A 13,897-nucleotide genomic window follows, 5' to 3' on the forward strand; every position below is an offset into this window, starting at 1 on the left:
CGCGATGCCGCGCGCTGTAGCCGACGCGTCACATTTGGCGCTCGGGATAGTGCAAAATGCCGCGCACCCCGAATTTTTTTGCAGCGCCTTCTGGAGGACCGATAATCGACGGTTTATATAGCGCGCGGCCTATATAGCGCGCCTGTCGAAGATGCTCTAAGACCAAAACCCTAGATAGATATTTAGAAAGGGCGCTGGAGTTGGATAGTGATGTTTTAGCTCTTTGAATGCATATACTTTTTTTTATTATGAAATAGATCTTTAATATATTTTAAAATGTTAAAGAAATTCAAACGGAAAAATCACATCTACATCTTCACATGCTACATGCAAACAAAGTTTTTTCATAAAAATATCGACTTATTGTTTGTGTTGGGTAAAAGATAAAATTTGGTTCTAAAATAAAGTTTTTTGTGAGGCATATTCGGGAGTGGTGTTTTGGAACATGGGAGCATATGCTCCCTATATTTTGAAATGCATCTTACACATATTTTAAATTTCAAAAAAATTGAAACAAAAAATTCGCATATACATCTTCACGTGCTACGCGCTCACAAAGTTGTTTCATAAAAAATGAACTTATCACGTGACGTGTGTAAAAAAGACAAAATTCAGTGCTGAAAACAATGCTTTTCATAGGATAAGTTTTCTCTTTTTTACATAGGCCACACAAAATATTATTTTTTCGTGAAACTTGACGCATACACATATATTATGGAGATGTACATGTAGAATTTTTTGTCCAAATTTTTCCACACTTTGAAATATGTTTTGTTGGTAGAGGGAGCATACGCACCCAGGAGCCGAATTGAATTTCCGGGCATATTCTCTCTTTTTTACATCGACCATAAAAATATCAGTTTTTGGCAAAACTATATGAACGCACATATAATATTAAGATGTGCATGCAACTTTTTTCTAGGTGGAGGGAGCATATGCACCATATGCACCCGGGAGTCAAATTGAATTTCTGAATGAAGTTTTGCATCTGTGCTGATATGTTTTGACATATAATACATGAATAGTAAATAAACCGAAATACTTCCTCCGTCTGTAAAAAGATGTCTCAACTTTATCAAAATTTAGATGTATTTGGATACATCTAAATTTGTCCGAAGTCAAGACATTTTTCTTTTATGAAGGGAGGGAGTGCTAATTCTCGAGCATTAATGTTATTTACAAGGATTGCTTGGATGCTTGGTAATGAACTTAATACTGGGCAGGTAGTCTTGATTCAGTCGATCATGGATCATGCTGATTTCTTTGCGTGTATCTCAGCCGCTGCCGTCCGCCCGGCCCAAATGTTGAACCATCCTGCCTCCTGCCAATACCTGCACGACCGTTAACAGTATAGTGACGATCAAAGATGCGGCGATATCTGCGGTGACTGGTGCTGTTCCTGGATTGCCGATTCGTGAAGTCCTGACGCAGCAAACTTCGTGTGCTTGGCCGTCTCATCCCCTGCCAATCTGCAGGTGAGCTGCGCCTATTGCTGAAAGGAAGCCTTGGCTGCGGCAGAAACCTGGCAAAAGCACGCCTTTCATCTGGCCAATTGCTAGGTGATCCTAGCCTTCCATCCAGCCACCGCCTAGAGGCACCATGTCGGTTATCTGGTGATTCTATTGGGTCTCCAACAGGAGACCACCACTCATCACCACTTTCTTCCCCAGAATCTTGATCAGGGGACATGGTATCTCTAGTCTCAATAACATAGTCACCAACTATTATTGCATCAGGATTCTGTGACCTTATTGCGCTTATCACATCACCAAACTCCTGCTCACGCTCAAGGCGATCCCAAGACCTTTTCCTTGAGATATCTACATGAGCAGGCTTCACAAGCAAGTGAGCTGTCCTAGCATGTTCACGCAGCTGCTCATAGGTTCCAACAAATTTGCAGGAATCATGGGAGCATGTCCTCAACTTCTCATCCAGATACTTTCTGGCTTCTCCAGCAGGAATCCAGCCAGATACTGATCCTCTACAGAGAGGACACTTCAGGTCAGCTGAAATTTGCATGGCATCATGGCATTCTTCCATTATAATGCTCCTTTCTCCTACAGATAATGTTGAATTTACAGATTCTTGGTTATTAGCATTATCAATGTGCCTTCTGAGGCTTGGGCTCAGCAAATGTCTGGAAATCATACTATAGTGAGCTCTTGGTTGGACTGTTCTGTTATTGGAGTTTGAAAGCACCAAAGATGTTGAGTGTGAATCACAGACCTTACTATCTCCATTCATTTCTCTGAACCGGTCTAGGCAATTAGAGTGTCGATGGCTTGTGTTACAAATATAACATCTGCAGCCATTCTTGTACGAACTGCATATAAGTAAAACAGCATTGTGTGGTTGCTCCATACAAATAGGGCAAGAAATCCTGTCCCATTCCATATGCAGAGCAGTGCATGATGTGACTGTAGATCTGTTACTTTTCTTACTTGTCATCTTGAAATCAACTGTGTTGAATCCACTTTATCGTTAGAATTGTTTAAAGCCATAACTACTCAGTGACTCAAGATAGATATTTACGCAGATTAAAGAAAAACATTTATCTTCCAAAACATAGCCTGATTCATATACTGACTTAAGCATTAAAACCTTTTTTAATGGTAAAGAAGAAGGAACTTTATTACTTTACAGTATTTACCCAAATAAACATTAAGGGATGTGTTTATTCTGCAACAACAGAGCTTAATAAAAAAAGATTAAAGATCATCTAGGAAGGATCAAAATATACTGTCCAAATCAGTGTTGCCCTAAGGAGATTATCGTGGTGCGAAGTAACTCATGCCTTGGAAAGATATCAATCAAAATCCAAGGAAGTTCTTGCGCTAATGGTAAACAGCTAATATCCCTGTCAATACATGTTGCATTAAGAAATAAACATTAATGAAGTTTAATACTCCCTCCGTCCCATAATAACTTGCTTAACTTTGTCTAGATACAGAAGTATATAGATACATCATATCTAGACAAAGTTGAGCAAGTTATTTTGGGGCAGAGGGAGTATGTTAAAACTGTTGTTATATTACACATGTTAGTATGAAATATGAATTGCTAGCCTTGAATCTTTCTATGTACTATTTCCAATACATTGACAAGATTAAAAAACGCCATCACAAAAAGGTAAAAGTTATTAACCCCATGATGAAAAGTTCCAACATAAAATGGCACGTTAGTTTTCAGAACTGAAATAAATCCCACAGTAAGGTGGCTACAACAAGGTGAGCAAGGAGTGATGGTTTAGAAGCAAGATAAATGTGCACCTTCAGAAGAGAAGAAGATAAAACAGAGGTTTGAAGCACAAGAGAAAGTCCATTTAACTCTGTGAAGGGTTAGCACTAACCTACAAGAAGCAGGACCATGCACTACTTCAAAGCCAAGAGCCGTGACGTTTGTCGGACAAACAGAAACCCTGAAATAATTTTACACCATCAGTATTGCAATATAATAATCTACACTAAATATATAACAACTGATGGTTAGAATAAAACTTCCAAATGTGGAGTTATTTTGTATGGGTAAGTTAAAAACAGAGCTGACTGAAAGAAAGAATTCCTTTCACCGCAGAACACAAATGAGTTCAATTTGAAACATTGTTACTTGGCTTCTAGCACACAAATGAATCAAGCATGCCAATTTACATAGGACTATACAATTGAAAACCTGAAATTTCCCAGGATTCTACATTTAATCATAACTAAAAATATTAGGGAGAATGCAGCATTTCTCACTATAAATTTGCATAAATAATAGACTTTTGCCAACTTGATTCTGACCGTAGTCTTGAAAATAAGTTCAAGAACCACAGCTTGAGCTATAGAAACAATAAGGCCCACGAATATAAACTTGAGTGTAGTTTAGCATCATTAATGCCTACAAAATAGATTTAAAATTGGAGAAGCTTGTATCACACCAATTAGGGTAAATATCTCCAATATGATATTACAGTTGTATGTTTTTCCACAGCCACGCTTCTAAGGGGATAGCCTATACAAAATCGCCTAGAGAAGCCTATGTAATACTAAAGATCAGGTACCCAAAAAAGATTCGTGCAATCTATTTGAATCCCTGCGTACTTATTTTATATTTTAATGACAGGGACATCAGCCCGCGTGAGTTCTTCCCACTCTCGATTACTCCAGATCATCACAATTCCCAATCCCCTGTTATCATCTAACGCATCAGCGACTAAATTCCCTTCCTTGAGAGACAAACTATCCAGTTCACGCGAAGAAACCTACCAAATCGACGGCCCCCGATAACAAATCTCCGGCGGCCACACATCGGGTCGATTTAGCACCGATCGGAGGCAAAAATCATCGCAGAGAAACAGGAATCGACGAAGAGGGGAAAACGAAAGAAAGTAAACGGAGGCGAAATTGTTACGGGGTTTGACGAGACCGCAGATCGGACTCTAGGCCGTCCCTCTTCCGCTGCCTTTTCTTGGGAGTCTTTTCTTTCGGTTATATTTTTTATTTTCGTACCCGCGGAACAGGTGGGAGAGGTGGGGGTGGTTGCTGACGCGCGCTTGGGGTGCGGTTATATAGTGAAGTGACCGAGACGGGAGGGCTTGGGGTAAGAGCCCCCAAAGCGTCCCAAACTGATTTGGGGCGCCGCGGATTAAAAAACGGTTCTAATCGCGTCTTTCAAAGCTGATTTTTTGTCCGGCGCGCTTCGATACGGTGTCCGGCGTCCTGAGTCTATTCCCGTCCCATAGAGGACGCATCGGGCACGCTGGACACAACGAAAAGCGAGGCGAAGCGACGCGGGCCCGACGTGTCAGCGGCACGGAAGCCTAAAACCCCGTCGCCTACCTTTGGTGAAGCGACGTTAATGGCGTCCCTAGTTTCCCAGGCGACGCAGGGACGCGTCTCGCCGTGCATGGCCGCGTGGCCGTCCGCGCCGGCGTTATTGCGTGCAACCACCCGCTGCCGCCGCTGTACATTTAAAGACGCCCTGCGGTTCGTCCCAATCTCTCACCGCTCCAAACCTTCTCGTCGCCCCTCCCCCCCTAGATCTTCTCCTCGCCGCTCCAAACAATGTCGACCTCGTGCTCCCGCAAGATCGCCGCGGCGAACGGCTTCGGCCGCGGCAGCCTAACCGTGCCGGAGGCGTGGGCGCTGTACCACGCGGGATATCCTGTCCCGCCGGACATGCGCCTGCTAAGCGGCGGCGGCTGGAAGATGGACGTGAACGGCATTGGCGTCCCGCCGCCGCCGAAGCCAGGCACGGAGCAATGGAGGGACGGCATCAAGGCCCGGCGGGCTCAACTCACCGCCGAGGAGCGGGCGGATCCGACATGGGCGGCCAAGGACAACGACGACTGGTGGGTCACGTACTTCAAGGCCAAGTACGACGTCGAGATGCACAACACCACCGGCCTCATCGGCGGGCCCAACAGCTGGAACATGGACGTCCGCGCCCTGTTCTGGGGCGTTCCGGGGCGCACCCTCGACAGCGTCATCCGCGTCATCCGCAACGGCGCTCCAAGGTTGGAGACGCCGCCGTCACCGCCGCCGTCTCCTCGAGGAGGACCACCGCAATGGCAGCCGAGGAGGACCACGTACTCGTCCTCCTCGAACTCTTCTTCCTCAGGACCGGCCCGATCGACGCCGTCCTCGTCGTACCGCTCAGCGCCCTACACCGTCCCCAAACGCGCGGTGACGGAGGAGCCGGCGACGCCCATCAACACGAGGCGTGGCGGCAGCGGCAGCCGGCGGCAGCAAGAGAGGCGTGGCGCAGCCCTCCTCATCCCGAAGACGGAGGTGAAGGAGGAGCCGGAAGAAGCGGCGCAGGCGGCGCTGTTGGAGGAGTACGAGCGGCAGCAGCGGCTCATCGCCAGCAGCGACGACCCCGAGGACTGCCCAGGTGATGAGGACATCCCATCTATTGATACAACCACCGTACCTACAACCACACAAATACAAGGACCAATCACTCGAGCTCGTGCCAAACAACTTAACTATCAGGTACTTTCGTTTCTTGGAACTATTCCTCACATACATGAGAATATGATGTTGCCTAATCACATTTGTTTGTTACTCTAGGAATGATGAACCTAGCATGGATGAGGAGGACAAGCATTGGAGCATGATCACGCATGGAGGAGATGGAAGCAAGTATTTGAGGATTGAAGATGACGCCACAAGTGGAGATTTCAGAACTTTGAAGGCCACCATAAGAAGAGATGAAGATATGGACGAAATATAGAGTTTCACACTTCATAATTTCGTCCATAGCATAATATGGTGCTGCGTCACCTTTAGTTTTGGGCTAGGCCCATGTCATTTTCGCAGGAATCAAGTTAGTCACTTTTTAGAGTCTGTATTGAAGGGGGAAAGGCCTTCTAGGGTTTGGTTCGGCCACCATACGTATGGCTGGCCGAAACCCCACCTTTTCCTCCTTTAAATACCTCCATAGCCGTCACGTTTAGACTCGGATTTTGATTAGACTAAAAGTTAGCCATTGCTGCAACTCTCGTGTACTTCTTTTGAGGCCAACGCCCGAACAAGACGACTATTCGGAATCCCACCTTTTTCAATAAAGTTTTCATCTTTCATCCGCAATATTCGATTGCATCATTAGTTCTTACTTGTTCTCGATTTCGGGTAGGAATTAAGACCCTCGCTTGTCGGTCGATCGTGCATCCGCAAGATCAGTAACTCCCGGAGATTGTCCTAGCGATTGCATTGGCGCACGAGCTTTGCACGTGTAGTCGGACCGTCAAGCACGAACGCCACCAACAAATCGATCTATCTTCATCTCATCGAAAGATCAGACACCTTTGCCCTATCAAGTGGTATCAGATTTCAGGTTGCTCGGTGAGATTTATAGTTTTTCTAGTGTAGATTGCATCTGCCATCATACCCATAAACCACGAAAAAGCCAAAAAAAATACAGTTAGGGTTTACATCATATCGTCCCATAAACCCCTTGCCACGCCTTGCATTGTCTTTTCAGTTTTGCATAGTTGAATTTGTGTCTGCATCTTCGTGTCGAGTTGCTGGTCTTAGTGTCTAGTTCCTTTAGAGTTTCGAGTTCTGGTCATATTAGTCACGCCGCCGCCACTCGCACCATGTAACATCCCAACCTTGTTTATCTAAATAAAGGAGTGATCATGTGCATTTCATGCATTTAGTTTGCATTTGAGCAAAATTTACATCTCAATTTTCTAATTATGCAAAGTCCTTCTCTATTTCTTGTCTCAAATTCAAACCAGATTTTATAAAATAAGCCACATGCATGGTTATGTTGTTACCCAATAAACCCATGTGTGTGTTTATAGTTATCTGCAAATTTGAGTTCAAACAAAATTCAAACAGATTTGATTTTGGTTTAGATTTTGAAGAAATAAAAATCAGAAAAATAGGAAAGGAGAGAGAGAGCTCTCTCTTCTCTCTCCCTTGGGCGCAGCCCATCTCTCTCTCTCTTTCTTTTCTCTCTTTTGCAGGGGGTTTTCGGCAAAATTGCCTTCGTCCCCGCCGTTCCAAGCAGCTCGGTGGAGAGCTGCCGGCCGCCCGATGGCCCGGCCGGCCCCGATGAGCTCCGCCGCCCCCGGCGGCCTATAAGAGCTGCACCGCCGATGCCTCTAACCCTAGCGCCCCACTTCTCCCCTCCCCGCGGTCCCCGACGCGCACGAAAACCCTAACCCTACACCTCACAGACGGCCGGCCTCCGCTCAAATTCGCCGCCGGCGAGCCCTCTCCGGCGTCTCCGACCTCGCCATCGCCACCGCGGTGAGTACCTGAGCCTCCCGGTGCCCTCAGCTTCTCTCCTCTCCCTCTGTATCGCCGCCCCCATGCACCACCCGACCCGGCCTCCGCCGCTCCTCGTCGCCGGCCGTGCTCCGGCGACCAAAGGCGGGCGGCGCCGCCACCAAACGCCTCAGCGCGTTGAGGCGCTTCTTTTCCCCCCTCGCGCGCCCTCAATCGTGGCCAAAACGGCCGATTGAGCTCAGCCCGAGCTCAATTGCGAGCTCATGGCCGGCTGACGTCATGATGACGTCAGCATGACGCCATAAATCTTTTTTCAATTTTCTGTAATTATTTTCAGTAATTAATAACTAATTCATTTTAATTCAGAAAAATACAAAATTATATACCAAAATGATCAGAAAAACATTTCCTAATTGTTTATCCATGTTTCATACATGTTTGACCCAATTAAATGTGGACCCTTAATGAAACCCTAAATCGACCCCCCTTATGTCGGGATCGATGCCGAACCCCTCTTAATTTCCGTCGATGCACCTAGGGTTACCCGAACCCCTTTAATTTGACATGTCATCATATTGTATGTGCATTGCATTGTACCTTGTCTTGATCGTGCTATTCCTTTCCGGTGTTTGGTTCTTCACGATAGGGACCGAACGCGAGCCTGAGATCAACGCCGCCGAAGAGCAGCACCCGAACAACGAGGGACAAGGCAAGCCCTAACCTGGTTCATATATGGTTTCAAAATGCTTTACTTCTGGTTCTTACATATTGCATCCGCTTCAAATATGTTTTATCGGCAGTTGTAGATATCCTATGTGTGCATATTCCATCCTTGTAGCCCAAAGGTCCTGATCCACCGCTCCCAGCAAAACTAGGTCTGAGCTTGTTCGCATCGCTAGAGCCGTATATGTGTTATGCTTAGCCATGTTTAGCTATTGAAGTCTGATCCATCTGGTTGATGAATCAGAGCTACGAATGAACCTAGTTTGTCAGGATGACGTGGTAAGATCAGAGATGATGTTAATAAATATGCTAAAGGCTTGGATGGGCCACCACATGGGGATGTGGTGATTTGACTCGTTCTCGCCGATACTAGGACCTGAGGTTCTCGCCTTCGGAACCAAGACCGAGCGTACAGCCACACGGGGCCCATGGGAACCCCTTGGCCCAAACTTACCTAGCTTACCTATGAGTCAATTAGTTTGCGAGTTCCATTTGCCATACGCATGGGGAAAAGGTGGAAAAGGTTTTCAAAGTGCATCATACAGGGCGTGGCCGGGGTGAAGGATGCTGGAGGCATTGAACTGGATCCCCTGCGCACAATGACCGGGACCGCCTCGAAGAATGGCTACCTACGATGATGGAGCTCCCCAGTTAGTTTGACTCATGAAATAGGCGAGTAAGGGAAAGGTTTTGGTCGACCACCCTCTGCCAGCACGCTAAGGAAGCGTGTACATGACGGCGCTAAGAGTCGGTCGGCGCGTGTGGGTAAAGTTGTACACCCATGCAGGGTAAATCTTTTCGAAAAGCCGTGTCCACGGTTAAGGACGACTTGGTGATGGATTCTGTGATCATAGACAACTTGAACCTAATCGTAAAACCTGATATCTATGTGTGATTAAGGATCCCTTCTCAGGGTGTCGAGGGGGTGATCCTAGGTGATAGGTTGAGGTGATGATGAAGATTCGGTGGATTCAACCTAATGATCTTAGAGCTAGAGTTGATATCACTCTCTTATCCCTTTTGAAAATGGTCTGAATAGACGAGCTTCTGCTCCCTCCTGTTTACAAAGGAAAAGCGGCTTTACGCAAAATAAGCTCCACATAAAGCCTCGCATACCCGCTTTGCTAACGAGGTTGTACTAAGTCTTGCTGAGTCCCTGTACTCAGCCTTGCATGCTTTGTTTCGGACGAAGTCCTTCCAACCGATGGTGGCTTCTACCTTGACATCGACGAGTAGTTCGGAGTTCCTCCGGCGGCAGCACTGAGACTTATGGGCTGGGACGTCGCCTTATGTTATGGCCTCTTAGGCCCTTTGCGGTCTTGTTATCTAGATAACATAATTTGCTTTCCGTTGCTTGTTGAATTGTGGTCAGTGACCTCTGCGTGTAATAAATTTGGATCTTAACTCTGCTAAGAGTTGTAATATATTTGCTTTCAGTCGTAGTCACTGTTGTGTTACCGATTCTCACCCTGTAGGCCCTAGAGATCTAGGTTAGTCTTATGCCAGATGTAATATCTGGGTTTGTCTAGCCCTGACCTCCGGGGTCGCGACATGTTTTGGTATCAGAGCAGGACTGCCTATAGGAAACCCTTTCAACTGGTCGATATTGAGTCTAGTAGTTGTGAAAACTATTTGAAAGCTAAAAGTATTTGCAAAAATCTGAATAGGACTCTTTTTACTCCTTATCTGGTGTCATTCTAATGCTGAGTCATCTTACCTTGTTTTGATTGAAAAAGGTTTTACCTCTACCCTATTATTTCCAAACGTCTAGGATCTACGGGTTTGGGTTGTTTTCTCTAAAAGTACTCCGTACTTGGTTGCTTAACTCAGTGTTCCTAAAGTTACATCAGTTGATCTGAATCTTAATCCTTCCATTCAGTGAATGTTATCATTCCGTTGAATTCTTTCCAAGGAATCTGTTTCCCGTGATCTTTTACTTTGTGGGTTCCACATAATTCTGTTCTAGGCTTCAAGGTTTCCTTTTACCTTGGATGCCTCCTTCCCTTTTTAATTCTCTTGAATAATACTTCTGAAGCTAGGTATGGCTTCTTGAAAGTTACCTTGTGATTACTACCTCGCAGTGTCCTCCGTGTCACTCAGATAGTAGTTATCCCTTTATTCGTGTTTTCCCCTTGGACTTGAACCGAAGGTCCCGGATTGTGCTAGGTTCTCTTAGTGTGAATCTAAGTACAAGATGCTGGCCTTTAACCCAAGATCCATTCTGTTGATCTCTCCTCCGGTCGTGCTCGTCTGACCCATGTCTCTGCTGATGCGGCTGAAGAGGATCCAAGCGTCCTAATGGGTACACTCTATATAAACTTAATCCTAGCTACAGTTCTGTTTGATTCCGGAGCATCGCATACATTCATATCTCAAGAGTTTGCACAAAAGCATGATATACCCTTCGAGACAATGCCCTCCCCTCTAGAGATCACAACTCCTGGGTCTCGTTGGCAAACCATCTGGATTACCCGTGAGGTTATAATCAGTATAGGGCATCTTTTGTTCCCCACCTCTCTCATTGCCCTCACGTCAACTGACATTGATGTCACCTTAGGCATGGATTGGCTAGTAAAGCATAAGGCTGTCATTGATTGTTCAGCCAGGTCTATCATACTGACCGATCTTTCCGGCAAAAGCCTTCTGTACTGGGCTCCATCCGCAATACCTCCGTCGGCAAGGTTTACTCCATTAGCCGAGTTGTATGCCGTTGAAGCCCTGCCTAAACCAGAAATCTCCGATGTCTGGGTGGTCCGTGACTTTCCAAATGTCTTCCCCGAAGAGTTACCTGGCATGCCACCTGATCGAAGTGTGGACTTTGTCATTGAGTTGGTTCCTGGAACTGCTCCTGTTTCCCGGACACCATATCGTATGCCTCCAGAAGAGTTGGTTGAACTGAAGAAGCAGTTAGAGGAGTTAGAAGAGAAGAAATTTATACAACCCAGTACTTCTTCCTGGGGTTGCCCTGCCCTCTTTGTCAAGAAGAGAGATACCAACATTCCGCGACTGGTTGTTGATTACCGTCCGCTCAATGCAGTGACAATCAAGAACAAATACCCTCTTCCTATAATCAATGATCTTTTTGATCAGTTGTCCGGTGCCACAGTTTTCTCAAAGATGGATTTGAGATCAGGGTACCATCAAATCAAAATCTGAAAGGAGAACATTCCAAAGACAGCGTTCACAACTCGTTATGGTCTTTACGAGTACACTGTCATGTCCTTTGGCCTCACAAATGCTCCTGCCACTTTTATGCGGCTCATGAACTCTGTTTTCATGGAGTATCTCGATAAGTTCGTCGTGGTCTACATCGATGATATTCTGATCTACTCCAAAACCGAAGATGAACATGATGAACATCTTCGTCTGGTGCTAACAAAACTTCGTGAGCACCGTCTCTACGCCAAGTTTTCTAAATGTGAGTTCTGGTTAAAAGAGCTCATATTCCTTGGTCATGTTATCTCTGAAAAAAGGTGTTGCAGTCATTCCAGATAAAGTTCAAGCCGTTCTTGACTGGAAGACACCTAAGTCAACTAAGGAGATTCGAAGTTTTCTCGGTCTGGCGGGTTATTACCGCCGATTCATTGAAAATTTCTCCAAGATTGCCAAGCCAATGACTGATCTTCTCAAGAAAGACAAGAAGTTCGAATGGTCAGAAAAGGCTGAAGAAAGTTTCCAGGTTTTGAAAACCAAGCTGACTATTGCTCCTGTGCTCGTCTTTCCGGACACAAGCAAAGACTTTGTTGTCTATTGCGATGCCTCTCTCCAAGGGCTCGGATGTGTGTTGATGCAAGATGGCCATGTGGTGGCCTATGCCTCTCGACAGCTGAAACCACATGAGCTCAATTATCCTACTCATGATCTCGAGCTTGCAGCTGTGATCCATGCTCTTGAGCAATGGCGACCTTACCTTTATGGTAATCGTTGCGAGTTGTACTCGGATCATCAAAGTCTGAAGTATCTTTTCACCCAGCCGGATTTGAATCTCAGACAGAGAAGATGGCTGGAAGTCATCAAGGATTATGACTTGGGTCTCAACTATAAACCCGGCAAAGCCAATGTCGTTGTTGATGCGCTAAGTCGGAAGTCCTATTGCAACAATCTGATGGTTAAGCACGCGCAACCTTCTCTCTATGAGGAACTTACAAAACTCAACCTTGAGATTGTTCCTAGTGGATTCCTTGCTAATCTAGAGGTGAAGCCCTCTCTTGAAGACCAGATCAATAAGACTCGAAACAAGATTACGGCATTACCGAGATCAAGAAGAACATTGCTAGCGGAGTTGCTAAGTGTTTCTGCATTGATGATCAAGGTACCGTTTATTTCGGTAAGCGTCTAGTTGTACCGGATAAATCGGATCTCAAAGAGCTAATCCTTAAAGAAGCTTATGAATCACCCCTGTCCATCCATCCTGGTAGTACCAAGATGTATCAGGATCTCCGCCAAAGATTCTGGTGGTCTGGGATGAAATAAGAGATCGCTAAGTTTGTTGCTGAATGCGACGTTTATCGTCGCGTAAAAGCTGAACATCAAAGACCTGCTGGCACTCTCCAACCTCTATCAATTCCAGAGTGGAAATGGGATGAGATTGGCATGGATTTCATTACCGGTCTCCCCAAGACCAAAGATGGAAGAGATGCTATATGGGTAGTCATTGACTGTCTATCCAAGGTTGCTCACTTCCTTCCTATCCGAGAAGACATAAAAGCTAGTCAACTAGCAGATCTATATATCTCACGGATAGTCACTCTTCATGGTGTTCCTAAGAAGATCGTCTCTGATCGTGGAAGTCTTTTCACCTCAAAGTTCTGGTCTAGCTTTCAACAAGCTATGGGAACTCGTCTTTCCTTCAGCACAGCCTATCATCCTCAAACCGGTGGTCAAACCGAAAGAGTGAATTAAATTCTTCAAGACATGCTCAGGGCCTGTGATATATCCTTCGGTAAAGATTGGGAAAAGTGCCTTCCATTTTCCAAGTTCACCTATAACAACAACTTCCAATCCAGCCTGGGCATGGCACCTTTTGAAGCTTTGTATGGCAGAAGGTGTAGAACTCCTTTGAACTGGTCTGAAACTGGAGAAAGAAAGTTCTTTGGACCAGATATAATCAATGAAGCAGAAGATCAAGTTCGCATCATTCGCGAGCGTCTGAAAACTGCTCAGTCACGTCAAAAGAGCTACTATGATCGCCATCATCAAGAAGTGAAGTATGAAATTGGTGATTGATGGCGTGTAACTCACACGTTTGTTGGGAACCCCAAGAGGAAGATATGATGCGCACAGCAGCAAGTTTTCCCTCAGAAAGAAACCAAGGTTTATCGAACCAGGAGGAGCCAAGAAGCACGTTGAAGGTTGATGGCGGCGGGATGTAGTGCGGCGCAACACCAGAGATTCCGGCGCCAACGTGGAACCTGCACAACACAACCAAAGTACTTTGCCCCAACGAAACAGTG

The 13,897-nt window shown here is 45.7% G+C and overlaps 1 protein-coding gene across 1 annotated transcript; it reads right to left on the reverse strand.

Moving 5' to 3' along the window:
* Nucleotides 1-1,058: 1,058 nt before the first annotated feature.
* On the reverse strand, nt 1,059-4,466 carry LOC124677388. Its single transcript, XM_047213374.1, has 3 exons — nt 4,393-4,466; nt 3,350-3,418; nt 1,059-1,981 (listed from the first exon to the last, which is right to left on the reverse strand). Exon 3 carries the CDS (start codon nt 1,687-1,689, stop codon nt 1,243-1,245), a length of 447 nt encoding a protein of 148 aa, XP_047069330.1. The 5' UTR covers nt 1,690-1,981; nt 3,350-3,418; nt 4,393-4,466; the 3' UTR covers nt 1,059-1,242.
* Between the last annotated feature and the right edge of the window lie 9,431 nt (nt 4,467-13,897).

Source organism: Lolium rigidum, chromosome 7 (genome assembly GCF_022539505.1).
Source record: "Lolium rigidum isolate FL_2022 chromosome 7, APGP_CSIRO_Lrig_0.1, whole genome shotgun sequence".
Lineage (NCBI taxonomy): Eukaryota > Viridiplantae > Streptophyta > Magnoliopsida > Poales > Poaceae > Lolium > Lolium rigidum.

What these genes read in the sequence shown, in the direction of transcription:
- LOC124677388 (XM_047213374.1), bottom strand. Translation starts at nt 1,689, where the DNA reads ATGTCCCCTGATCAAGATTCTGGGGAAGAAAGTGGTGATGAGTGGTGG.